This window comes from Nyctibius grandis, chromosome 26 (genome assembly GCF_013368605.1).
Source record: "Nyctibius grandis isolate bNycGra1 chromosome 26, bNycGra1.pri, whole genome shotgun sequence".
Classification (NCBI taxonomy): domain Eukaryota; kingdom Metazoa; phylum Chordata; class Aves; order Nyctibiiformes; family Nyctibiidae; genus Nyctibius; species Nyctibius grandis.
In genome coordinates this window covers 4,153,713-4,178,271 of record NC_090683.1, presented here as the reverse complement: position 1 = coordinate 4,178,271, position 24,559 = coordinate 4,153,713, and the positions used below count along the sequence as shown (strand labels likewise).

The window sequence follows — 24,559 nt, the reverse complement described above, 5'->3', positions numbered from 1 at the left end:
TGCTATCATATTGGATCAAGTCTTGATAATCAAGTTTCATTTTCAGGGAATGATACATGGCTGTGTGCATAACTACTGTCTCTCTTTTCAGCGAAGAACCTTCATCAGAATCAATTTCTTGCTTTTTAAAAATTGATCTTTCAAGTTGACAGTAGTGAAATCAAAGTAGGCAAAGAATAACACTGGCTTGGGTTATTTTTTCTCGGTTTGTTTTAAAGAGAGCTGAAGGCTGCTCCAGTAATAACTGTCTTTTGCATTTAAAAGCTGATACATAAAAAAAGCTGTGAGCAGTAAGCCTTATTTAAAGCTTTGAGAATTTTTAGAATACTGCTCCAAATGGAAGCAGCTTGGTGACAGGCATCACATTTTCTCATTAGGCATATATTTCTGCAACAAAGGAAACCAAAGAACTTGTGATCACAGTTAAGTTTTACCTACCTTTCCTATTAAAAAGTAAACAAGAGACTCTTTGGGAACAATCTGTTTCAGTTCTTCAAGTTCTTGTAAAGCAGACTGAAAAGGAAGAAAAAAAGAGCCTAGTAAGTACAAGCAAGCAGTCTGCAACCAGTTAGGGCATCACTAAACTGTGACTTGCACTAGTATGGAAAAAAAATCTTGGCATTTATATATTATATATTCCATCAAGAACAACAGTACAATCTCACGAGATGCATCTAAAATTCCTTTTACGTCAGTTTCTCATTTAAAGATTGTAGCATATTATAGCCCCATTATTACAGAAATAGAGCAAGTTTACTGGGCTTTGGTCTCCTACACCACATCTAACAACTCTGACATAAATGCCCCCCTCTCCCCCAACAAGGCATAATGGGGTAGAAGACAAGAAGCTGACAGTGTTTTTACAGCAAGCACTTCCTTTAGTACACCAAGCTGCTGAAAAAATAAGATTATTGGTGTGTTCTGTGTATACATTAGGCATTTGATGCCCAAAATATTTAGTGAAACTTCTGCTTTACATTTAAACTAGTTGACAACACTGGAGCAGTTTATTCTGCTGTAACAGGGACGTGGCATAATTAAGAAATTCTACCTAAAAATATTTAGCCTGCAGTTAGAAATAAACATTGGTTTTAGTTATAAAAAGTTTCATTCAACCCTTTAAAACTTATTCACGTGAAGAGAATTTCAAGTTAGGGCTTAGCTACATAAATGGAAGTGCAGAACTACATTTATTTACCTAACACTAGCCAAATTTATCTCACTATCAAAATTCTCTTAGTACTGGTACTAAAACCCAAAACATTTCATTAAGTTTTATGTTGTTTATGTGAACAGCATAACTTAAGCCTTACAAGTCTCAGCCTGATAGAGAAAAGAGTCCAAATGTTTTATTGCCTAAACGGTCACTTCACCATGGTCAACAAGTTCCTTCATTAGCACAGGGGCAATAAGACAGGGGACTACTAGATTTTTTTTTTTTTTCCCCCTCTTGTATTTATCCTCTGCTTTTAAATTTTAAAAACAATCTACGAATGGGCACTTCATTAAATCCTTACTCTTAATACATTTTACATTTAATTGGTTCAGTCTTTGAAATAGCTGCTTCTTATTGCTGTAATTAGTTATGGGGCAGTTTGCTGAGCCTTTTTTTAGTAATTTAGTATAAACTCATGATGATACAGCCATATCTCAGTGACAGCTGCAATAATTTCCCTTTCTTCCATTTCTTTTTCCAGGGTTGGATTAAAAAAATAATATTTAAAAAAAAAAAAAAAATCACCTGTTGGCCTCAATTTTAACAATCAAAACCTTTATAATAGAGTTCCCTTGGCAAAGCAAATGCTTCTTGTTAGCCTCTACAAGGTAGGCCGATGTCCCAGGCTTTTCCTGCAAGCTCTGATGCTACCAGTGCTGATCTGTAAACATTTAGCTTCCAGTGCATCCCAGTCACAGCTACAGCAATTTAAAGATAATTTATGGTTATCTATATGTACCAAATCTTACCTTGTATTTTTCATTTGCAAATAATACAGAAGCTCTATGGAATTTGCATAGCGGGTTCTTGGGGTCAATGTTAATAGCTTTGTTTAAAGTATCCAAAGCCTTTTCAGATTTTTTCAGTGCATGCTGGACCTATTATAGAAAGAGAGAACAAGTTTAAAAGGGAAAATAACAGCTCATCTGCCAGACAAGTACAAACCCATTTGACTACATTTATTTACAATCTGTTCCTTCAAAAAATATTTGTTCAATTCTAGACCAAGTCTGTCTTACAGGAAGAAAGCTTCATCTCGCCTCATATCTCTACCTCGAAACATTCTCCACACCCAACAGTTTACAGAAATCATTTAACCTTTGGCCAGGAGTGAACTCAATGCCTTTCTCAGTATTTAAGTGAGAAGCAGCCACTACCCCTGTAGAATTTGACACAGCTTTGCTGCCACACTGAAGGCAAATGAATGCCAGCAGTGGGTAACCATCCATCACACTTACACAGCCTTAAGTCACCACCATGAATATCTGAAACTGCTTCCCCACTCTGTAAGCAAGCATTTGCTAGAGTGGGGCTAAGGACTGCAACAGCAGATGGATAAATTACCAACTTTGCAAATAGCCCTGTAAATTTAATTAAATGGATGCTCACTGAAGTAGCTGCTTGCTACTTAAACTTCACTTGGCAAGAAGTGGCCTAAGTAGTAAGTTGTCACATCTAAAAGTGACTGGAATAAGGGCAATGTGGACATACAGCTGGCACAAAAATACTGCACTCTGAAAGGTAAGACGGGTGCCTGAGGTTTGGTTGGTGTGGGTTTTGTTTTGTTTTTGTTTTTTTGTTTGTTTGTTTTGGTTTTTGTTTTTTTTTTTTTTTACAGAACTGGAAGTATAGTCCAAGTGCACGTAATAGCAGTTAAAACCCACTTAATTTCTTATATATTAAGTATAGAAAAATCCCATAAATACTCTGTCCAAATTAATATCTGCACACAGTGATTTTCATATCACTACTATTTTGGCTGACTCACAAACATGACCTTATAGTATAATTTCATTACTGGCTTAAATTAGTTTGGAGACAGAGGAAGGTTTCTTTTCTGACACATTAATCCTGTGGTTATTCATTCATATGGCACTTAAGATCCTCCAATAGATACTCTGAACTTCTTGGGCTTTTTTTCCCCCAACATTTTCTGAATATTTTTCATGTTCAGAATGCTTTCCTACTGCAAACAAAGTCCAGAAGCAGATTAAAACACAACAAGGATAGAGTTAAGTGCAATCTACTTACTACTCCAATGTGACACAGTAAGACTGAGCTCTGAGGATTGATATCAAGTGCTTTCTGGAAATGCATTTCTGCTAGACCGAATTTTTCCTGTTTGTAATAAATCATTCCCAACCCATACCTGCAAGCAGAAAAACAACTCTGTTACTTAAGACTGTATTCTAATCAGTTGTCTTTGTCAATGAGTATGACCTGGCAGAAATGGTCTATAGATTTGCCCACCCCATCCAGGGTGCGAAACGATTTCTTGTGGGGAAAAAGCTCATGTTTAAAATTATCTTTTTTTTTTTCTCAATTGGGTAGTTTGAAGAATTGTTATCTGATACACAGGAAGAGTGGCTAAACATCTACAAAGTCAAAAGCATACAAAAGTTTCTCAAGACTAAGTGACTTACACTAGCAGATCTAACTTTTACTGCTTTATGTACTTTTTCCATAGAAAAAGCTGTAAGAAACGGACTGAATCCTCAGGTATAAATGGGCAGATCTCTCCAATTGCAACTGAAGAACAATCGACTAGATGTATGAGGAGTGCTGCACAGAAGAACAAAAAAGCTGGGGTAATACAGCCAAGATGATGTGTAGAAACCAAAAAAGGTCCAATTTTTTGCCCTCCTTGTGGAAGTAAATGTTTAATAAACAGATGAGGCTCACATCTTCTGCAGAAACAGCTTTGCTCTCTTCTTAGGGAGAAGAGTGGTAGGGAAACAACAGCAGTGGCAGCATCTGGAAGATATTTCTCCAAAAGGAGTTCTGTATTACATGCAAGAGGAAGGGGATGAAGCAAAACTTACCATGCATTATAGTGTCTAGGGTTGACTCTGATTGCATTTCTAAAACAAGCTAATGCTTTGTCTAGTTCTTCTGTTAACACAAATTCATGCCCCAACAGGGTGTAGGCATAGGCATAGTTTGGATCAACTTGAATGGCTCTCTGGAAGAACTTGATGGCAATGTCATGCTCTCGTTGCAAGCTGAAACAGTTTCCTGCAGCACACCATGCCTAGTAAAAAGGGAGTTGCAAAATTAGCACACTTTTTACAACTCAGAGTGACTAAGTTTGAGCTGAACAGATTTTTTCCATACTGATTTACATAATTATGTATAAACTTCCTCCTAGATTAAAAAATAACAGTTATAATAAAACAACAGTTAGTTAAGTTTCATCCCTGAGAGGCAGATAGGCCTAAATACACCTTATAGCTACAAGCTGAAATACAGGAATTGAGAATCTAAGGACACCCAACGAGTTTGTGCCAATTAGACACTTTGATGACTAACAACTAAAGCTTCTGAAGCTGTTGAAAAGGCTAGAAATAAAACAGCTTAGATATTTAACAATAATGAAGGGGGAGATGGTACATTCACTCTTCAGCTCCCTCCAACTGAGGAATCTGGAAATCTGCAGAGCAACAATTTTAGCAGCAACCTCCTCTTCCCTCCTGCTCAGCAGCCAGCATTGAGATTGTAAAGCATCACAGCCCAGGGTCCCTTCATTGGTTTTGATTTTCCCCACTATTAGACAAGCTAACAAGACAACATGAACAGGATTCTCTCTTCCAACAACAAAAAAAATCCCAATATAATCTACAGTTTTCTCAACTCTGTTAAGAACACGTTTATAAACACACACATCTATTTCACTGTGGCACCCATTAAATGACACCTGGCTTTTTTGCATATCATGACTTTATATTACCATACACTCTGTGGTTTAATGGACTTTGGCATAAGAATGTGCAACATTATGCTGGAAAATAAAAACTAGAGCAAATATGTTTCATATGCCAGCGAATTAACTACAGCAATTAAAAGGTGGTACAGGAAAAAGACATTCCTTTATCTTCACATACTGGCAGCAGTAGGAGTCCCTGACTAACCATGATCTTCTTGGATGAATGGTGCCAAGGCAAATTTATATAACCATTAACAGATAAAAGGCTGCAACCTGTTCCATGTAAGCTGATATTCTAATTCTAAGAAGCCATTTCAGGCATCATCAATTCAACAGACAATCCTGCCACCTCCCTCTCCAGTTCTGCCATGCAGTTCTCACAGGAGAATACACTTGAACTGGATCAGAGTTCAGAGCTTTGTTCTGAGTCATTGATTTTGCCATATACAATTACCCCCTTTTCATTCAACACCACAGCAGTTTATACCTCTGGTGAGTTTTTATCCATGTCCGTCAAATCCTTTGAAAGGACTGAGAGCGCAACATCTTTCTGCAGATGCCACAGCGTAGTTGAATAGATCTCCATGCCTTCCACTCTGTAGTTTTCAATCCTCCTTACTTCTGAAAATACTCTCTCAGCCTAAGAACAGAAATTAAACTTAAAACAAAATTCCACCCACCAAAGCAGAGCACACAGGAAACGGTTAGAAGCCTCGTATGTCCAGACTGAGCATCTGCTTTGTGAGTGCTAGAGCTTACAAGTCCAAGCTACAAGCTTACAAGCGCAGAGCTACAAGTCCTGTAACTTCCCCTTAAGCAGCACAATGTGCTCCATCTCTAATCAGACTGTGCATACAGTTTAAAAAATGCTGCTGAAATCTACTGCGTTTGTCTCCTGCACACAATCTGTCACTCGCTTCTGCTTCTGAAGCTGTTTGAGATCACCTCAGCTGTGCCAACGCTGTCACTTTTGAGGCTGCAAAGGAAACTAGGTCATTGATGGGATCTATGTTAACTAAAACGGGCAAGAATTGTTTCAGTGCAATGTACTGCATCGCAGTACAAACAACTACATCAGCACAGCTGTGGGTGAAGACAGGGAGTGGCAAGGAAGAGACCCTAATGGTTGGATGCCAGAGGAAATAAAATTAAAAAGAGACCTAAAGTGTAACTCGGCCTCTTCAGGAAAGCTCACTGACTACTCATGAAGATTCAAGATCTAAATCCATTCCAGGTATAACTTTTATGTTGATACAATTATCTCAGCTGTAAACTTCCCATAGCTTTTGCTGGAAGTCTGCAGGTTTTGTGCAAAGCTATTCAAAACAAGAGTGACAAGAGTAAGAACCAACCCACACAGTTCCTACCTGCATATACTCTGCAAGTTCGAAGTAAGCTCTCCCAATTTGGCACAGCACCCAGCCAGTGTTGTAGTGGTGGGATGGTAAATGGCTTAAAATATTTATCGCTTCTTTGCAGTTGTATGAACACAAGGCTAAATAACCTTTCCCCATGTCACGGAGAAGGCTCATCAAACCTTCTAGGAGAAAAATACAATAAATAAAAGCGGAAAAAAGGACAGCTGAGACTTAGTTACTTGAAACTGCTAATCCCATAAACTCTTCATTGTGGCAGGCACTGCTCCCGAATTCGCCTATGAAAATCTTTCAGGAGTTCCCAAACACAGGCTTATACACTCTTAACTGAGGCATAATATTCTAAACATCAACCTTTGTAATGGAAGTCAGATAGTAACAACATCTTAAGCCACCAACAGAACTCTCAGGAACAGAGAAACTGAACCTCTGGGCAACAGGAGTTCTGCATTTACAGCAGCTATTCAAACATTTTCTTAGGTCTGAGCACAGTTTCCACATGTCTGGTATCCATGGATACATCTTCTTGCTGCCTGGAAACATTATTGAGCCAAAAGAGAGGAATTCAGCAGTTTGTCTAGGATTTTCTGACAATCTGAATAAAGACCTGTTTTTAAACAAACGGGAAATATGAAAGGAGAATAGACTACATAAACCCAGTTTTGAAGGAAGTTGACTGGGTTACTCATAACTCCTTTGAATCAGTTTCCAAAGATCTTGCCTGAAAATATTTTAATCATTAATAAGAACCAGAGACTGCAAGATATATCTGCTTACAACTAGCCACTTTTTACTACTTCTTCACATGCTCTTTGTAAGTTAACTAGAAGATACTGAATTCAAAGTCTTTATAGTTACACAAAGGTGACAGCTGCAGGCTAACTGAAACAAGAAAAACAAACACTGGAGCAAAACTTTTTTTCATTCAACCTGAAAATACAGATATACGAAGTTTTACTCTACTACAGTCCAATAGTGTTCAAACAGACCTGCTGCTGCCTTCTGTAACGTAAAAGCCTGGATCTGTGGTGCAACAGTGGAAATTTTCCCTTCTGAAATGATGGAAGAGTCCAGTTTGGTAATTTCCAAACTGTCATTTAAGTTTGGTTGAGTTATTCCTCCCTTATTTGTTTTACTTTTTGTTTTTCTGTTTGGAATCTTAGGTGGAAACTTCATTTTTAATTTTTTGCTATTTTCCTGCAAGTAAGAAGAGTAAGAGTTACATATAAAAACAGTCTTTTAAATTCAGGTAACTAAACTTGAAAGTTAATTCTGTAAAGTTATATTTATGCATCTTTGCAGCCTTAACAACAATGCACAGCTGTTTGGCTTTTAAACTTAAGTATACACTCAGTAACTTCATTGAATATGTTTAGTAGTTCATTTTTAAACAGCAAACATTCACATCACTTAACTACAGTCCATGAGTACTTGCACTTTGGTGTTCTGCTCCGTTGTTTGGAGAGCAGAAAGTTGATATGAAAATACTTTTTTTTTTTTTGCCAAACCAAAGTTATCTGCTCAAAATGAATTCTTCAATAAATATATCCAAACAGCATCACCTCCACCAAACGGGTTGACAGCTCGCAACACCACTGCGTTTGTCAGCCCAGCGTGTATCTTTGGTTTTGTTCATGATACTCTTCCTACTATTTTAGCTGGACACTCTTGAGAGCTTAAAAAATACCATATTACTGCATCACAATGTGTTTTGTACAGCCAGATGTTTCATGAGTTTTGCTCATACAGAACCTGTTCTTAAGCTCCCAGAACTGCTACGCAAATGGGGAAATTCTTAGTGCAGTGGCATGGGTAAGGAACCCACAAGTTTGCAAAATCCATGAAGTTTGTTACCTTTGTTGTAGAGCTATCACTAGTAAATAGGCGAGAGCTTCTTCGAGGCAGTGCGTTTGGTGGAGCAGCAATTGTTGGGCTCAGTACCTGAGGTGTTGTACTGAAAACAAATGGCACATTAAAAACTAAAGTTCTTCATTTTAATAAAAATAGTTTTAACCTTTGTTTTAAACAAAAAATGCCCAAGTACTATAGCACAGATACTCCCATTTCAAGGGATGAAATAAATAAATCTACCTGTGCATGTTCACAACACGAGCAGAATTTCCTTCCAGCTACTTTTTCATTTATTGATTAAATGGTCTAACTGCAAAGGAGATTTAAAACAAACAGACCAACCACAACGCATGAGCTTCCTACTTATCCGTTGAAGTTATTTTACCTAACAAAAGCCACACTTCTTCCTCATCCAAAGAGGAATTCTGCAGGAACATCCACACAGGTTGGGCAAATAAAGTGCCAAACTCCTTCAAGAAGAGAAATGCAAAAGCTAATACCAAGATGATTTTTTTTTTTTCCTTCCCCCCTACCTTGTCTGTGGGCCAGAGCTCTGTGTTTGTGCAACAAGAATTGGAGTGACTTCCCGGCTATTTCCGCTCTGTGAGAAGACAGACTTTGTTCCAGCTTGGCTTATCCTGCTGACAGTCTGCATAACACAAAGTTTCTACAGGTTTGTTATTATGTCACTAAGAAATCTCAATCTCTGCTATACCAAACCAAATCCATTCTGCCTATCAAACATTGCACAAAGGAAGATAAATATAGATTCTTTCAATAAAGGGTGAGGGTTCCCCCTACACCAAGGAGCACCCATCAACAGTATTTCTCATTCTACATGTTAAAATGCCAATAACACCGAGTTTACCAACTTTATGCACATTATTTGAAAGATAAAAATCTCCATCTAGTGGCAAGAAACTGTATGTTAAGATGTTTGTGCAAAAATAAAAGGGAATTAAAAGATGTAGTATTTGAAGTTCCTTCTCTGCAGAGAGAAAGCTGTTCAAAAAAAAAAAAAACAGGGAAAAAAAGATTCTTGAATTATCACATTACAATCACACCCAATCAGAGACCTACAGTCAAGTTAACACGGAGCAGCAAGTTACTACATGTCAGGTGAGTGACCCTTTGTGTGCGCATGCACATTTTTTGTACCTTTTATTTGCCACGGGTTACAAGCATGTAATGCGACTTAGCACCAAAACATTGTCTTGTGTCTTCACATATCTTCAGAGAGCTAGAATGTGCGCTTTGATGCCTACCCTGGAACAGCTGAGGTGTGGGAACTTAGAGCTGTGATAACTTGCCTGTGAATCTGAGACCTAAGGAAGTTCAGATGGAAATTCGTTGATGTGCAGGCTTCCTCTAAAGGATCCAGAACAGGTCCTCCCCTCCCTGCCTCTTACAGAAAGCTTAAACCCTATCTTAGCCTGCTCCAGGGACACTAACATTCAGCTCTGCGATGGCTGTTTGGAAGAGATGTTCTTTAAGACACCAGAAATCAGCAAGCGGGATCAATGACAGCACAAGCAACACCAGTTTATGCATTATGATTTCTAATGCTTTGTCCTTCCCTTCTCAGTTTCTTTGTTATCAAAGGACAGTTTAGGCGGCCAGCAAGCACGCTTGCCCACTCAGATAGGAAGCCTTTGGATCCATCCTAGTGTTTCATTCATTTACGTAAGTGTTTCCTAGGAAACTGCCTCCGTTAAGTCATGCACATTCTAGCCACAGCTACACTAAACCTTTTCTAACTCAGTAATTTGAAGAGCAGAAGTGAAACGGGCCAAGTAATTATTGGCATTGGACAAAGCATGCATCAGAATTCTAAACTGTTTATTAAAATGTATTTAATATTTGCGTTTAGGTAGCAGCACAGGTGCACCTGGGTAGGAAGCACATGCATGAATTAGCAAAATTTACATCTCGGCGCTCTTGTGCCATACCTAGAAAAGCAACAAAGCAGCAGCAACTATGACTTGATTCCCCAAAGCTTTTCATCCATCACGTAGTACACATGTGAGGTTAAACGCAGATGAGTGCTACACTGAAGAGCTGCACTTGCTAATAACTATTTCCATTTTCCAGACTCGTGACAATTTACCTTCCTACATATGCACAATCCAGCGTTTTCAACTATACCATGGAAAACTAGTTGGTTCTGAGCAACCACAGGATGGGAATTGGATCAGCCACATGAAGCATACTTCTAGCAGACTGTTCTAGCACAGTCCAGCCCCAAGAGAACAAAGGCAAAAAAAAAAAAAGGCAAGCAGGACTAAGAGAACTGCTAGAAAGTATTGCAGGAATGAGATGTCTAAAGACAGGACACCATAATGGCTTGTGCAATGAGATTCCAGAGTTCCCAGTCACAGGCTTCACAAGACCATCCAAAGGAAAAAAGTTACCTGCCTGCTGGCTTTTATTCTTTTATGTATTGGGCCAATGAGAGAAGACAAAGTTTTTAACAGCTCCCACATTTCACTTAGAGAATGGCACAGCAAGCTGAGCACCAACTGATTTGTCCAGAGCATCAAATATGGAAATTCAAGTTCTACTTTTTGAGGAATTCAACACTATTACTTGCACTGAGCTTTACTTTAAAAAGAGTTGGCCACCTACAAAACACTAGGATCCCTCATGCAACTTCTAGATTTACTAAAAATACAGGGAAAAGTCCTCAGGCTTTTTGTTTTTAGAAAGGAACAAATGGTTCTTCAACTGTCATCAACATTCCACCTCTCATTTATCACTATGGCAACTATGGCAGTTTCTTACAGAGTAAAAAATACAATTTTTAGTTTCCTCTACACAAGACGCAGCTGAGTAAAACAGCACCATTGTGTCAGCCCTCCACAGACCACCAGCAGTATTTTGATTACTCTGGTCTGTAAACTAGAACTCAAGAACTTGCAAGAAAGTAGAAGCTTCAGCTCACTTGAAGCTTCTAGGATTATTTGAAGTCATCCATGAAAACACATTAATTTAAAAAAAACTTAAAGTGAAAACTCCAAGTTTGGACTGTCTTCAGACTACACCTTGCACACTGAAAAGTTCTGATTCTAAACAACGAAGGATTCATCATTTGTACACTCCTCTCTGATGGCAGGCGGACAGAAGATACAGCACCTTCCTCAGGTTGCCTCTAGCAACCCCAGCTAGGCAGTCTGCACATCCCTGTGCGTTTCGGGTGGGGAAAAAGGGCTTGTTTTAATTAGAAATAAAAGACTATTGCTTATCATCACAAAAGTTGAGAGAACAAAAATCTGTTTTGCTAGCCGAAGGAAGTGACACAGCAAGCTGAAAATATTTACAACGCAGACATCTTTACTTGAGATATGGTATATTTTTTTTCTTGCTGCCTCCTTTGCTTAGTTGAAAAGAAGGCTTTCAAAATCAAAAAAAAAAATAAAATATTGAGGCTTTAGAAGCAGTTGTCTCAATGTAACAGACTATTCTACAATGAATTTTAACTAACACTTCAGAAAAGTCTAAGAAGTTTTGTCAGGGAAATACCTGACCAGTTGTAGTCAAACTAAACTGCTCCCCTCACCCCCAACCTCACCAGCCTATAAATATAAGTTGGAGAACAATATTATTTTGCCGCATTAAATAACTGTTAGTAAGCGCAGATTTTTTTTTTTAACGACACTTTGTAGACAAGTTAGACATAAATTTAATTCTCCCTTAATTAACACACACAATTTCCACAACTAAAGGAGGCTGCAATCACTTCCATACTCAAATTTTTTTCCAAAGCAAATTTTGTAAACAGCAGATAAGTTGGATTCTCCTCACTGCCAGCACAATTCAGCTCACATGCAATGTTTTTTATCTGCATTATATATTCTTTAAAGTACACTGCAATCTCAAATTCACAGAACAGCAATCCCATTCTAGAATGCAAGATACCTTCTTTGAAGGTGCTCCTGTGGATGGCACATCAATTACAGACGAAGTGTTTGTGTAGTTTTGTAAATATGATCCATCGCCAGGGCTTGGGGTTTCTAGTGGCAAAATTCCAAAGCTGAGAACAAAACCAAGAGGAAGGGTCAACATCTGAATGTTAGACCACAAGAGCTGGCCTGATTCTGTGGTTAAAACAGAGACCTGATGATCAACTTCATTTCAGAACTACTTCATTGATTTACGTTAACCCTCTAATATCTTACCATCCTCATCTTTAAAAGACACTTCAATAAAAAGTATTCTTATTCCTGAAATTGAAAAATACAGAACCTTCTTTGCCTGCCTGCATAATAACTAATAGACACAGATCATCCAAGTATTAATGGCTTGTAACATAACACTCTTTAAATAAGGCAGCATATAGGACAGAGCATGTATTTACATGCTCTTTGGAAGAGAGCTATTCTTCAAGGAAAGCTCCTAAGAGTAGCTTTTCGTATAAAGTTTACTCCAGAGCAGAATCATATTCCTCTAAAGATTTTTTCCAGTGTGAACATCACAATAAGCAATATACTCAGTCAAGAGTTCCTCTCTTCTAATCAAAAATACCAACTGCTTGTTTAAAAAACAGAAGAGGAACACTAGGACCAAGAGCAGTTACTGAAGTTGTTTAGCTTTTGCTTCTGCAGCAAACTCAACATGTGTGTTCGAGTACGTTGTGCAGCACCAGACATCTTTCCTGTTTCAAATCACAGATGTTATCAACAGCGCAGCTGTAGACAGAAATTGTCTAATCTCAAGGACTTACCTTGGAGTTAGTGGGCTCAAAGCCGCAGGTCCCCCCAGTAAACTCCGCCCAGTTTTTGGTTTATTTTGAGCCTGTTTAGACAATATGGCAGTTCCTGACCCGAGAGGGACAGCATCTGGTGAAATTACAGCTGAGTCAATGTAAGACACAGAAGAATCTGTGTTCAAGGAGGAGTATTTTGAATTGGAGGATTCTAGGTTGATTCTGTTCAACTCCTGAAAAACAGAAGGCAGCTGTTAGATACTCACACAGTGTAGTTTCTAATTAGCATTTTTCAGTTAAGCTGGAAAGACTGCTTTAAATACAATGATTTCAGAAAAAAACTCACAATTGTGTCTTGCGGCGTTTCCATGAGGACAGTCTCAGGCTGTCTATGGGATATGTTGTGATTAGATACCAGAGTTGTGCAAGTGTTAGGCAGACAGCTGCTGAAGTTCTGTAAAGATGTTAATTTAAATGTTTGGTCAGGGTCTGGTTTTTCGCCTGTAAGATTGGAAGGAGATTTAAACAGAGTTATTCCTGAGTCTATATATTAAATATTCAGGCTGAAACAAGGAGGACAGGGGGCAAAGCACTTTAGAAGGGGTGTGTTCTTATTTCATTGTTTTAAATGAAAAAAAAACGCTAAATCAGAAGTGTTCTTCCACTACAAAACCCTGGACAATCAGTTTTATTAAAAAACAGACTTGCTTTCTCAAGTAATTCTCAGAATCATAGTTTCTAAGGGTCTACTTAGCATAGGTTGGAAAACATGTGGCACTGTTACACCAAAAAATGTATAAGTAGTGAAAACAGAAGAAAACAAGACAAATGCTCTAAACCCTGGCAAAGTATTTTAAATGCATTTTTGCTCACAAAACCACTCCCAAAGAATTCTGCTGGCATTTTCCTTACTAGTTCTGGACAAGGAGTAAAACAAACCTTGCGACATGGCGAGGGCAAATCAGAAATGTAGGCAACATCTTCACTAGTAAAAGAGTTCTGCAGCCTTACCTATTTCACATAGCGATTCAAAAGGAGACCAGAGGAAAGGATTTAAACTAAGGCTCTTTTGGTAACATTCTGATCCTTTGGCAAGCCGGTCTGTCTTGCTGCAAAAAGAATGTAACAATTTATAGGGAAACTTAAGAACAGCGCTTTTGTTCAAGATAGCTTTCCAGAAGAGGAGTTGAAAAACAAAAACATGTTAAAAGTCACAGCAGCATTCCTCATTTTTCAAGCCACAGAGTAATATTGAGTTCTTTTGAAGTTATTTGATGTATTTAGACGCAGATGAGAGTTACTTAGACACAGTCCTCAAAAAAAGTTCCATAAGCACTAGTATAGCTTGTGAATTTGTTTTAGAAAGATGCTGTTCTTTGCAACAGCTTTTTTCTTTTTCACAAACAGCAACCTGATTGCTAGCCTGCCAGCCATTTTAAATATCTACAGATAATATTTTTGCATATAAACTAGGGTCTAAACTGAACACCTAAGTATCTGGCTACAAAGATAGCTTCTTCTGAAATAATTTTTTCAGAGAACAGGTATACTAGGAAAGAATCCAAGAAACCCACTATTCCTATTCAATCCGTTCACATTTACTGAAACCTTTCTTATATCTAGGCCTAACTCTAAAGTTATTCTGACTGGCAGTCCTCAAAACTTTAATTTGAAGGTTGTAGCTACACATCTGTAAAATAGATACAGAAAAATGAAAGTGGCAACACTGAGAAACAGGCCTTGAGAGTTTCTCTTAGGGAAGAATACAGACCAAACCCGAAGGTATAAAACAAGACTCTTGGATTGCATGCTTAACAACCTGGATAAGAGGCAGTTGTGTTTTCAGTCAGTCAGAAGCTCTGGGTGAAAGACAAAACCATTCTTGCACTCCCAAGTTCAATAGCTTCCACAACTATCTACCCGCATCTATCATACTCTGAAATCATGCAGGCCATATAACCCAGAGACAGGTGTACCCCGTGATGACTAAAAATATATTTGATTAAAATTGGGCTTGGTCAAATAAAAAGCCAAGCTTTATTAGACAAAATAAAAAGCAACATTACCAGTAGACATGTCCCAGTAAGGAGAGTGTAAAGCATGCAGAGTCACCAAACTCCATAACAATGTCATCATGGCTTTTCTGTTTATTCAACACTCCACCAGATAAGATCTGCTCTCCTTCTGCAAGCCTTTTTAAAAAACAAGAGGTTTAAAGGGGTTACAAGGCTCACAGTATTGGTAGTCCAGTGTTTTCACCCTGCTGCAAACAAAAACAGAAATCCACTGTCAGTGTTGACAAGTTTCAAACCACATAAAAACTAGCTCCTGGAAATGAATTTTAAATAATTGATGGATTCCTCTAGCAACATTGAAGTATGCAGCACTCTGAAGCCGAACATCTCTACTGGGGGGGAAGAAAAACAAACAAGTCAAGACATCCCTGCTACTCTAAAGATGTCAAAGGACTTGCCTACTAAAGAGAGTATCAAAGACTAAGGAGCTTCCCCTGCTGCCTCAGGGGAGATCTGCAGCTGGTTACATGTGAGTAGGATCACAAATCCTGCAAAACAATCGCATCCTACCGTGTGAAACTCCAAACATCATGTTACCTATTCTAAAGAAATTATACTTTTTTTTTGGGGTCATTGAAAGAGGGCCACCCAAAAAAATCCAAACCAAAAAAAACACAACACATAACCACAAGCTGTTTTGTAGAGAGACATTTAAGCTTCTGTAAAGAACCCCCACAGTATTTAAAGTTTTGGGAACAAAAGTTTTTGCCTTTCTTGGTGCCTCATACTCTCCATCCTGTACCTCAGCCAGACATTGTTTCCTACATTTGAGCTGAAAGGTCTACATAGACATGAAATACCCTCATTAACAACCTCTCAGGGCATTAAGGCCTGTAGCTTGAGCAATTTCATTATATACTCTTGCTGTTAGACTCCAGAAAATCAGCAAGATACCCTGACACTACTAAGTCCCTGTCAGGGTTAATTTTCATGTCAAATACAGCATTCTTGGATGTGGACTCAACGTGGGTTTGTTAAAACAGATTTCTGTCTGCCATCATTTTCCCCACTCATTAGCAGTAACTGGGTAAGAAAGAGGAGTAAGCCTAATGTTTGAGGGCAGTGGCCTATCCATTAAATTCATACTGGAAACACTTAATGAAATAAGCAAAGTATCAGAGAAAGACAAAACCGGAATAAACACTTCCCAGAGTAGTCTCGAGTCATCTCAGCAATCAATGTTTTCTGCCCCTACGCAGCTTGACAACTCCTTTGTAAGTTATTCAACACCTTTTAGAGGTTTCTGCAATATGGGCTAATGTTTGTTAGGTCCGTATCTGAAAGCAAAATGAATTGAACTTATAATAATCTTTAGAGCTGAAACACCAATGAAAGATCAATGCAATATGACAGCTTTCAAAGAGAAATCCAAACAAAAAAAAAAAAAAGCATTTGTAACCCCAGACAGAACATAAAGGATTTACTTACTTGCTGAGGTCAACACAACATTTTGCAAGCAGGTATTTACATTGTGGGGTAGTACAGCTGTGTCCCTTTAGGAGCCTGTATGCTTTATAGGCCTTTCCTGAGCGATAGTAACATGTCGCCAGTAAAAATAGTGCTTCTTCTGAATGTACTAAAAATAAAAATAATAATAAAAAAAAATCACCAGTTTACCATTTTGATACAAGGAATTTGGGGGCAGGGAGTAAAAGCCAGCTAGGAACAAGATACAAGAAAACAAGTATTGATATTAGAGAAATTCATTACTGATGAAGTGCATTTCTTTATTTGGCAGCATATAACAAACTTCCATACACCACCTTCTTGTATAGTCAGACCAATTCTTAACACCTACTGTTGTAAAAGAACTTTGATCCTTCTGGCTACCCAACCTAAATAAGTGATTAGCCAGCTTGTTAGAGTAACAGCAAGCCAAGCAAAGCAGTCCTTCCTAGTAGGACAGAGGTACTTTAACAACCTGTTGGCCACACCAAGACTTGCCTCAGGGTATTATCACACCAGCTAGTAACACTTCACACTAGCTTAAGCAGTGCATAAACACTGGCACAACAATGGCTGTTAGGAAGTACAAGAACTTTCAGCAGGAAGATCAGTTTCAGCTTCAGTAGCCTAATTAACAGCTTTAATTCTAATTTCAAGTGGTCTTTTCCTGGTTGCAATTTTACTTCTGTTATTTTTCCAAAGCACTTGATGCTGCATTTTCACATGACTTAGTGGAGCAGATTTTCCGATTTCAATGACTATTCAAGTCGATCAGTTACAAGTCACCTCCACCCCAACATCAAGGCTTGTCCTTTTTATTGCCTACACTCATTGTTTCACTGGAAACACTGAAATTACCATTCAGATGCTTTATTTATTTTATACTAGGAAGTAGAGATAGGGACAAGCTCTCCTGCAAATCCTCTCCCCAAGCTGAGTCCTCACAGGTTTCTAAATTCTGAATAAGGTAGTCAAGTTTCAGGAAAAATCACCTCTATCTAAGAAGAGAACAAGAGTAATCAAGACAGAAACATTCCTCTATGGCAGAAACTGGAAGTATTTAGATTCGATGTTTGCTTCAACACTTCTTCCATTGCAGACATGAATTATGTACTGCACCAAGAATGTCCTACTGGCTTGACTTGGCATCCAGACTTAAGACTGAGGTCAGACTTGCCGATTTTACTTGTGATTACAGCACAAAGAACACAGCTAACCCCTGAAGTAACTTAAAACCTTACTGTAGAATTATCAACTGAAACCTTAAATGCCAGAGAATGCACTTTTGTGAGGCAACAGTGAGTGTTACCATGCTGTGATGTTAATTTGAGCATTAAGCTATGACTGTGTGAAATAACTCTGTGACTTCATTTTAACACTGTTTTCTAGTTTTTAAGCAAAAAGAGGGAGATATCCAGACACACTCATGGATTATGTACAGCCATTGTGCCTTGCCCTATTCTTTTTGCTTCCCCAAATGTTACACTCAAATCACCCTTATGCAATGATGTATTTTAAATCAGAGAAAGGCTGTCTATAAAGGCAAGCAACTTAAATCTCCAAATAATTAAGAAACCCACATTCCTTCATACTTTTCAGAACACACTACCATGCAGATGACATTCAGCATTAAAAGAAACAATTCTGATGTTTCTTCATCTACCTACATGGAACTTTTCAGAAAAATCAACATGAGCATTGCACAGAAACCTCTTTGGGCCACCTGCTCATATCCTTTGCTACACAGAAAACTGACTATTTTAAGTTTGTGTCATCACCCAGAGAGTGACAATGGAAACTGAAGACCCAAAGAGAGAAGGACATTTTATTAGCCTTATGCTAAAAACACCAGCAGATCTTTTTGAAAATTCAAGTTAAATCAATTCTTTTATCCACTAATTTAACACACTTCGAGAGTTCTGGGAAACTACCAAGCCACAGATGTCCCCACATGGACAGTAATTGCAGGTGGACTTAGAAGTTCTTCTCAGGGTAAAATCCCTACTGCCAACATGGAGTCAGTGTATTCAAGTTCAGCAGCTTCTACTCTGCAGTGTAACTACTTATTTTAACCAGAAGCCAGAAGTTTTGTTAGCAATTAATTGCTTGAACGAGGTGACAGTATGCATGCTGTTCTCTCTCAGCACTGTTGGTCACAGAAAAAAGCTGTTTGAAGTACTCTTGCCGAGCATTATTCTGCAAAGATAGCGTCAGTATCAAGTAATATATTTTTCTCCTAGCTGCTGCAAAAAGTGGATTCTCTTCGTTTCTCCATCCTTGGTAATTACCTTCATTCTAGCATTTCCCTGCATCTCACAATGTGCTGTGTCATCCCTAAACCACTACTTCTTTTATGCACACCCAGATTATAAGGCTCCACAATAATCTATGCAACACTCCTCATTCAAGCACCAGATAGAAGACCCCAAATTTCATGGGTAACCTTGACATGAGAGAAAAAAAAGTCTCCATTTCTCAAAAATTAAGTTTGTGCTTCCAGTGTTAAGTGCATTGTGGGCACGTCAGGCAAAACCTTGAAAGTAAAACATTTCACTACAAAGCTTGGAGCATGAAACAGTTTAAATCACGTTATAAATTCAAGCTGTTTAGCATGAGAAATTATATTATGGTTGTATTTTAACTTAAGGGTTGTTTTTTTTTTTTCAGGTTAGTGATTAGGGGACAATACCTTTCAAAACAGAGAAGAAAAGCTGAACACTAGTATTGAGGAAAAAGAAGTAGAGAAGAACAAAAAGCTTATCTGAGGTCATGGAGGAAAGGTTAAAAAAGAAGAGGGACTAGAACACAAGAAGGTCTTTGAAGGACCCAGGAAAAGTCTGGATTTGTGTTACTGCTGCCTGCTCAGTATCCAGGACACTGTAGATCTGACAGCATTACAATGAAGTACCAATTAACAATAATTCAACAGGAGATACCTATTTCATATGTTCTGATTCTCATTGTCTCAATTTCACTATGCTTTTCTCTCATCATCACAAGATTACCTCGTTCAGCTAACACACCAATCAACGTATCTGAACAGGATGATTAACAAAGACAGCTTTCAATATCAAGACAATTTGTAGAACGTGTACTGCATCTGTCCTCAAGTGCCCTTGGAAGACATGCAATGCTTAAGGTTATTAAAAAAATGCCTCTCCCATTTGATACCATACAACAGGTCACTGCAAACATTGTACTTAAACACACAACTCTGAGTTTAATTTTTTTAAAGGAGGTTTTACTGTAAAATAACATTGCTGCTGTTACATGATTAGATTTTCCAACCTAATTGCGAGGCATTCTTCCGCTTTCCCCAAGCAGAAAGTTAAACTTCATTATCACAACAACAGGAATAAAACAAAGCAGGACCAGAGGCTGAAAAATCCTACATCACAATTGAAAAAAGCATCAACTTTATATTTGCAAAGTACATACCTTCTGCATATAATCGCTCTGCAAGGAACACTGCATCGCGGTAAGCATAGTGGTTAAGTGCTTGCCATATAGCAGCCTGCAAGACAAGAAAATAATCTAAATGTAAAGAGAAGCTTTAAAAATGCAAAACTGATTAGCTCTTACTGTCAAAAGGCAAAGTTCCGTTTTGTTTTACTGGAGTCACAAGAAGAACGGAGAAGGATAAACACGCAGGCCAAGTTTTAGCTGTTTCAGCTATTAGTAAGGAGACTTAAAAAAAAAATCATAGCACTGAAGTCATGAACCAATCTAAGAAGGCTGCTCACTAGTTACCACACACAACCATCTATAAACCCCCACCAATGTGCACTGAAATAACAGCAAGTACTTCCACTCGTTTACTGAGTTTTACCCTGGTGCATAACTGAGCATGGATTATTGCAAAGTACCACCAAACAATAACACCTAAGTAAAGAGAAGAACAAAACCCACCCCGCAACTGGTTACCAGAGGATTTCATTTTGCTCTTAGCTGTGCCCCAGGAGGGGCAGGGGAGGTGAGAAAAAGCTGGGGTGCCCAACCCATTTTAATGGCATTATGCATAAACCCATTTAAACTATCTCACCTTGAGACATGACAAACCAAAAACCAAGAGAAGTAGAAATCACACCAGTGTCTGAGGTTGTCAATGTAAGACTGCTGTTGATTAAATACAATAGGGACACAGAATTTTCCTTGAAGAGATATCAGTGTTCCCTTAAGAACCAAGATAAACGTGATCCACTGCTTTTTGTTGCGGTGTTTTGTTTGGGTCTTTGCTCATCAGCCACCTCTTTTCTACCACTAATTAGGATCGTGAAGTATCACACAAGAATGAATGCAATGCAAATGAGATGGACAAATTGATACATACAGAAATATTTGAAGGCAACCTACTTCTCCATTTTGCTTATATACCCATACTTGGTCAAAACCTGCTACCTGCTTAACAGTACTATCTTCCTTTTTCATGAACACCAAGCTCAAGAGTTTGGGACTGTCAATATTCGTCCAGACTCGAAAGATGTCACTACTTCAGTGAAATGCAAATCAAACATACATACAGGTGTACAAACCATGGACACCATTAAAGCCGCTGTCATAATTACTTGCCCTGCTGTCACCATTAGCTGAACTACAAGCAAGAGCTGTCCAGCAGAAGAACAAGGGTGGGGTATGCAGGTTTCACGACAAACACTACCCAGCCAATTTTCTTCAGATCAGATCAAAAGTTTTCTGTTACCTGTAACAGAGGGTGGGATGGGAAAAATAATTCCTTTTGAGATCAGTTCAGCCTTTCCTCCCCACCTATTACAAGTGATGGTGTTCACGCTTATCATGGTTTGTATTTGAGGTTAGCGGGGTTGGTATCAGGACTGCAGTTCCTTCCCATCTGACAGTCTGGCTCAGGCTCCAAAGCACTTTCCCATGAGCAGCAAACAGCCATTTTGCAGTAGATTTGTTATTACTGCTCCAAACAAGATCTGAACTTATGAACTCAAGGCTCTGTGGTCTAGTATTTCTCCAATATTCATCAGCAACAGAAGACATAAACAGAATTAGCTTCTGATACCATATCAGACACTCCAAAACTAAAAGAAATCTTCCAGAGCTAAAGAAATAGCGCCCCATAACGCTATTCCCAGTAGGAAAAGCAAGAGCCAATTTAATCTAAAAAAACAACATTCAAACATCACAGAGTTACATGTACCATATGCTACTGCTTCCAACACAAACTTGACAAACTCGTGGTGTGAGAAATGTGCGAGTTCTCTTCACGGGAAGCCTACACAGTCTTCATCAACAGTACACACCACAGTTCCCAATTGCTACATGGAATATTATACACAAAATCTCTACAGAGATACTATTTTCTTCTATCAGTAGGTCCCAACAGTACACTTAAAGTCAAGAGGTACTTTCAAGCCCATGTGAAAGTATACAAAAACAAATTCTCTTAATTTGATTATGATAATACAAACACCTTATTATTTCTCTCTGGTTGTACTCCACACTTCAGATAACTTCAGCCACAGAGCCCGCCTGAAGTGATTACTCCCTTTCACCTTGAAAAGTTCCAAGGCTGTGCACTGATCTGTGTACTGCAGACAGTGCGGCACAAGAAGTACGAGACAGAACGAGTGTGTTCAAATCTTTCAGGCTACACCCAAGTTAGAGCAGCCTAAGGTCTCCCTTTCCTCTTGCTCTCAGAAGCAGCTCTTCCTTTACCAAGTCATAAATGATATTCGAATTAATCTATCCAAGTTGTGCCGTCTTCAGGTTAAAACTACTGTCTTCACAGGGATGTAACTCAGCACGCTTACGGAACAAAGGTATGGGGGGGTGGCGGTGAAATCAACGTCCATGGTCTTCTCCAAGAGGAGCAAGTTGCCAGAAATAATCTTGCCAAAGGCTGAGAGGGGATACAAGTGATTTTTGGTTGTATCACAGCCACGTTATAAAAGTTACGCTACATACTGGCTCAAATAACAATCGTTGCTGAGCAGAGACCCAGGGAAAGCAAAAAGTCAGCTGGTAGCATCCCTGTTATGTAATAATTGTCATTTTGCAACCCGAAAGGTGCAAGCTGGAATCAATCATGCCTTCAACAGACGAAGGCTGCTTGCACACACTCTCCTAAAAGAGCTGGAAGAGGAGCAGAAGGTGGCAGGGAATCAGCCATACCTATGCAGCAACAATTTTCTATGAGAACAGATGTCTAAACTACAACTGTGTCTCAAACTACTAAAAAAGAAGATTTCTTGTGCACCTTTTAGGAAGCAAATTTTGGACAGGAACTTCACGGAGTAGTAATTTAGTCTGTTCTAGCAGAAGTTCAATGCATCTACACAGCATCAGCGGCACATGACAATTGGTAAACTACACCAGAAGAGTTTTCTGAAGCAAAAAACCTTGGGGGCACTTATCCAATAAAAACTATTTAACCCCAAAAGACTTGAGAGTAGGATAACACACTACAACCACAAATACAATCCAAATGCAGTTGGAGTTTCCTCCCTATGGTAGTTTTCAAATTTTACACAGAACCTGTCAACCAAGAGCCAAAGAAGCCGCCTCCTCTGGGGTGGGCAAAGCAGTTGAGATACTTTGGTTGCAACGGCTGTTCTCAGGGCTACAAACACGGACAGGAGGGAAGCCTGAAGTGTTTCAAAGTTTTACTTAAGCATGCTTGCAGACCAGATAAACCTCCAGGTCCCAGTTGCTCATTTTAAATACGCATTAATTTGCGAATACAAAGTGAACAGGGAATTCCAAAACCATCATACCAGTCACAGCTCTGCAGCAAAGCATCCTCAGGGAGGAGAGCAAGAAAATAAAAGCAGAATCCGACAGGTCCATCTTCTATCCAGAAAATCCTGTGCATTGTCCAAGTGTCACTTCATAGCTAAGTCAAAGAGGTCTTAAAAGATAGGTGTTCTCTTCTGACAATTACATAGCCTTGGAAATTATTTTCAAAGCTTTACAGCCCATCGACATGCTAAGCACAGTTTCGATCATGATTTAAGACTTCTCCAGGGTGGGCAGAGGGGAGGAGAGAGTTTTCTGTGACAAGCTGTGCTACATCTCCTAGTTATGCAAACTCTGCTCATTAAACGATCAGACATTGGTATTGCATATTTTCAGCCTTAACAGTAGCCTTGGAGTTCAAGCACCATTCAAGTGGGTCGCAGCAGATGATCACCTTGAACAGCTGAATTCCAAGGAAACTGTCCACTTTCTTTCCAAGATGTTTTTGAGACATATTTGGAAGGCATCCAGTCTGTTTCTCAGCACATGGGATACAAGGCTTTATGTTTGAACTGAAGAGTTTTAAATTGACCACAGCAGGAAGTACAGCAGAGGTCTGCTGTTGTCTACGTTAACTCTGTCACTTTTGTTAACGTTAAGGAATTAAAAAAAGTTAGTAACATTCTAATCAGCAAGTAGGATGACTCTTGGGACATTAATTTCATGTAATTAAAACCCAACATTTATAAGGCAACATATACATGCAGATTCCGTTATTTATCTGTCATGTTTTGCATATCACAACTGTAAAGATGCCAGTTTTTCCTGGATGCTAAGCCCTGTAGACATCTGAAAGGCTGCGAGAGAACAGACAAACAGGCAGGAAAAATCTCTGCAATGACAAAAAATGAGAAGTAGTGTCAACTTTCCCAATCATATCGTTAAAAAAAATCAGAAACACAGATTTAAGTACATGGACTCCAACTAAAATGGGAATTCAGAAATGCAATCCACTTCATCCAGATGCATACTACCAAATGGAGACTACTCATGGGGCACATCACACTGGTGAGAAAACAAGCGTGAGCTGGTTTGGAAAGCTCCTGTAGTGCAGTGGTCCACTCTCCACACCACTGCTTGTAGCCATGGCACAGAGAGGACTACGGCTACAACAGCAGATCCAGGCAGAACTCAAACCTTGACCTTGTTTTGTATGGTGCACTGGTGACTTCCTTACCGTTAAAAGCAACAATATGTCAAAGGCCACAACAAATAACAAATCCTAAACTTACCAGTATTGCTGTAAGCAAGGAATAACAGCAATGCGAACACCAGTAGAGGCACTGATTAAGGAATTACTTGGCATTTGAAAGCAGACAGAATCTATTAAATAGATATATTCAGCGTAGCAAAGCCCCATCAAAACATCTAAGCTGGTAAGAGCTTGAGAATTGAGAATTACATTAGAGACGCCTTTTCCTTTCT

The 24,559-nt window shown here is 38.8% G+C and overlaps 1 protein-coding gene across 4 annotated transcripts in view; it reads right to left on the bottom strand.

Moving 5' to 3' along the window:
• CDC27 (cell division cycle 27) overlaps window positions 1-24,559 on the bottom strand; it is a 32,250-nt gene that overhangs the window by 6,000 nt on the left and 1,691 nt on the right. Inside the window, exons 2-17 of one of the 4 annotated variants that reach the window (XM_068418659.1) lie at window positions 19,808-19,883; window positions 16,352-16,499; window positions 14,915-15,040; window positions 13,860-13,957; window positions 13,195-13,349; window positions 12,867-13,081; window positions 12,062-12,176; window positions 8,680-8,813; window positions 8,150-8,249; window positions 7,285-7,492; window positions 6,287-6,459; window positions 5,407-5,559; window positions 4,039-4,247; window positions 3,248-3,365; window positions 1,966-2,094; window positions 439-513 (exon numbers count right to left, since the gene is read on the bottom strand). In XM_068418659.1, coding sequence (XP_068274760.1) covers window positions 439-513; window positions 1,966-2,094; window positions 3,248-3,365; window positions 4,039-4,247; window positions 5,407-5,559; window positions 6,287-6,459; window positions 7,285-7,492; window positions 8,150-8,249; window positions 8,680-8,813; window positions 12,062-12,176; window positions 12,867-13,081; window positions 13,195-13,349; window positions 13,860-13,957; window positions 14,915-15,040; window positions 16,352-16,499; window positions 19,808-19,883 — 2,232 coding nt within the window. The remainder of the gene's footprint in view (window positions 1-438; window positions 514-1,965; window positions 2,095-3,247; window positions 3,366-4,038; window positions 4,248-5,406; window positions 5,560-6,286; window positions 6,460-7,284; window positions 7,493-8,149; window positions 8,250-8,679; window positions 8,814-12,061; window positions 12,177-12,866; window positions 13,082-13,194; window positions 13,350-13,859; window positions 13,958-14,914; window positions 15,041-16,351; window positions 16,500-19,807; window positions 19,884-24,559) is intronic. The other 3 variants (XM_068418660.1, XM_068418662.1, XM_068418663.1) reach the window with 3 other exon arrangements.